At 31.8% G+C, this 3,146-nt stretch overlaps 1 protein-coding gene across 1 annotated transcript; it reads right to left on the bottom strand.

The window, feature by feature from the left end:
• Positions 1 to 1,352: 1,352 nt before the first annotated feature.
• On the bottom strand, positions 1,353 to 2,564 carry Pfdn4 (prefoldin subunit 4). The gene is made up of 4 exons (XM_071697063.1): positions 2,374 to 2,564; positions 2,173 to 2,277; positions 1,927 to 2,043; positions 1,353 to 1,636 (listed from the first exon to the last, which is right to left on the bottom strand). Exons 1-4 carry the CDS (start codon positions 2,410 to 2,412, stop codon positions 1,481 to 1,483), a joined length of 417 nt encoding a protein of 138 aa, XP_071553164.1. The 5' UTR covers positions 2,413 to 2,564; the 3' UTR covers positions 1,353 to 1,480.
• Between the last annotated feature and the right edge of the window lie 582 nt (positions 2,565 to 3,146).

The following is a 3,146-nucleotide window of genomic DNA, read 5'->3' as shown; positions in this document are numbered from 1 at the left end:
AGGAATTACTTGGGCATTCATTGTACGCAAATGACTGATCGAAAGTAAAAACGTAGATAAAACAAATTCTCAATAAGTGAGCATTACAAATGTACAATCCCTGCATTTATACTTGTCATCGTATATTTGAGTTTACTTTAGTTTAATTATAGAGTTTAATTATAAAAATAGATTTGCATGATTCTGTTTCTCAATGATTAATTCGACAAGAGTTTGTTACTTCTTAAAATCTTGAAACCGATTTTTTACAAGTTCGCACTTGATTGCCTTAATGTTCTAATTACGTACAATATATGTAAGTATTAATATATATATTAAGAAATTATTTATTTCACTTATTAATTTATTTCATTTATTTTTAATTTTTTTTTCAATAAAAAAAAATGTTGGAATATATTACATATATAATATCATTATTTGTATTATAGCAGTATTATGCAATTAAGATTACAACAATTACTGTAATATTTTAATTAACGAATAATTATATAACAAATGTATATAATGCATAATTATAAAAAATGTTATAAATTTATTTCCAGGAAATGCAGTAAAATGAGAAATTACTAAATGCGTTCTCAATCGTTTCTGTACTGCTAATGAGAGCAAACTGGCAAATATCCAAATTTCAGTTCCATCCTATGCAATATTTAGTCTGTGTTACTTAATCTTTAGGCTCAGTTCCACTGATAATTTTAGTTAATTAGCTTTGGCAACGCTGTATGATCAGTTTTATTACTAATCAGTATTTATAAAATTTGTCTTTTATTTATTTTTTAATGCAAATAATTGATAACTTGGACATATCAAAGAAATAATTAGTTTCAACGACAAATTAAAAAGTTATACTTTATTACATTTTTGTTGTCCTTATTGTAGAAATTTAGCAAAAGATCTAAATTTAATTCTTGATCATATCACTTAGCATATATTCAGATAATTTTTCACTATTATTTGTCTATTAAGAAGTCATGTAGATTTATAATACAAAAAAAAATCAAAATTACTTATTAAAGGAACCTTTATAAAGCCAAGACATCACTTGGTGTGAAGAATGTTTATTGGGACTATCCAGTCCCTTTATAAAGATAGTTATTGAAGCAATTAAAAGAAGTATCTGTAACAAGTATTTGGAAATTATAAATTATTGTAATCCGTATCCCTTCAGATTCTAAATGAACTATAACACTGTAACTCCAGAACTCGAAAATCTTCAATCAAGAAGCATCAATCAAATAACCCTAAGAAAAAAGGCTTTATTTGTTATATATTTGCAGGAAATATTTAATAAATCTTATTTTACACTACATTAAGCTTCTCAGGAGAAATTGCGTCATAGAAATATAGCAATATAGATCTATAAACAATTATTTATTAATTATAATTTAAATGAACAAAATTACATCGGCAAATATCAATAATGTAATAAATGTATTTCTAATATTAAATGGTAATTAATGCGTCTCAATAAGAAGAAATATTAATCCGATTCTTCGGATTCCAAATTTATACGACTACCAAACTTCGCATACAATTGTGTTTTTAATTCAGTCATGATAGTCTTCAAATCTGCACATTTGCCTTCTAATCTCACAATCTCTTCTTTTTTCTTACTTTTAGCATCTTCCAAAGAGCTCTAAAAAAAATAGCTTTTGTTAATATTGATTGGGTAGTTGAAAGCATGAATTAAAACAGTGATTTGTAATTCTTGATTTATTGATCATTGGCCTGGAAATAACGTTCACGCCTGTTACCTACCTTTCTCTCAGAGATAGAAAAAGGAAGGTAATAGGCTTAAAAAACGCCGATATACTTCAAGTCAATGCCTAGAATTACAAATCTTGGGAAGTACTGAATTAAAATATTTATTTAAGACGTAGATGATGTCAAGAATCATCGCAGTCATAATTATTGCCGTTTAATCACCTGCGTCTTCTCCAGGCAATGATAGATGAACACTTCTCCGATAAAATACGGTATTTTTACATCGTCATCCATAAGAGCCAGTTCGTCGGAAGCATCCTCCAAATTCTTCAATTCGTTCTGCCAAATGCAAATAAACAGTTATCGCTCATGGTGCATGCGAAGCTTTTGCATGACCAAATAAGGTCAACTCAGTGAGGAAGAAAGAATCGCTCTTTAATCCTTTTAAACTAAAGTAACTTGAATTACCTGCTTTACTCTAAGTTCTTCCTTATAGTCCTCCAACTTAGCATTTTGTCTTGCAAACTTATTAATCTTCTGCTGTTCCTCGAAAGTGATATGAACGTCGGAATCCTTGCAAAATATCAAATTACGAAATAGGTTAGATCGTAAATACATGAAACAATATCGCTCTATTAATTTCTAATATTCTCTGTAATATCGTTTTACCGGCTGAAATCCAGTTTGACTATTTTTCCCTCCTGCCATATTTAAACTTTTTTATAATCACTATAATTGTCGCATTAAAATAATCGTTCAAATTACGTGGGAAATAGAATTCGAAACCGTGTGTTATGAGCACGGTCGTATAAACTTATAAACAGGCACTCCTATCCAAAAGCAGAGAGAAGGATGAGAGGCGCAATGACGGCGATTTTCTTGGGATGCTTTTGCTAGGCCGTACAGTAGCGCCACACATCCACTTTCAGGAATTGGAACTACGAGTCACATCTACTTTTCGATACTGTCGATGAATTTTGATGAATTTGATTCATGTCCGTGCTATGTATATGTAACATCCACTTTTCGATATTGTCGGTCTTTGGCCGGTATTCATAGTCGGTTCTTGTGTTTAAGACCATCTTAAGTACAATCTTAGGGCCTAAGCAGGCATTTTAACAATTAAACAAAAAAATGTGACTGAAGATGATGCAACCAGGAGGCTGCAGGAGAGAAATCTTTAATCTATAATCCAATTTTATCAATTTGCGAGAGATCACGTGAAACGGAAATCCACTTACCGGGCTGCGGGCTCGTTGGCGCCGAAACGTCTTGCAGGTTGCGGTTCCTGTCGATGGTCCGCGTCCTGACTTCCCTGCGAGTTTTATCGTAGTTGTAGGCGCGCAGGCACCTTCTGTGATCCGTCTCGCCGAATTCGGCATTCCCGTAACAACGACGCAACGCAAAAAACACGATGAAGCACACGTATCTCCTAAACCAAC

The sequence above is a fragment of the Temnothorax nylanderi genome, unplaced genomic scaffold (assembly GCF_030848795.1).
Source record: "Temnothorax nylanderi isolate EJ_2023f unplaced genomic scaffold, tnyl_v1.0 TNYL_tig0001_pilon, whole genome shotgun sequence".
Classification (NCBI taxonomy): domain Eukaryota; kingdom Metazoa; phylum Arthropoda; class Insecta; order Hymenoptera; family Formicidae; genus Temnothorax; species Temnothorax nylanderi.
The sequence above is the reverse complement of the archived record's forward strand: the minus strand, read 5'-3'. Positions and strand labels throughout refer to the sequence as shown.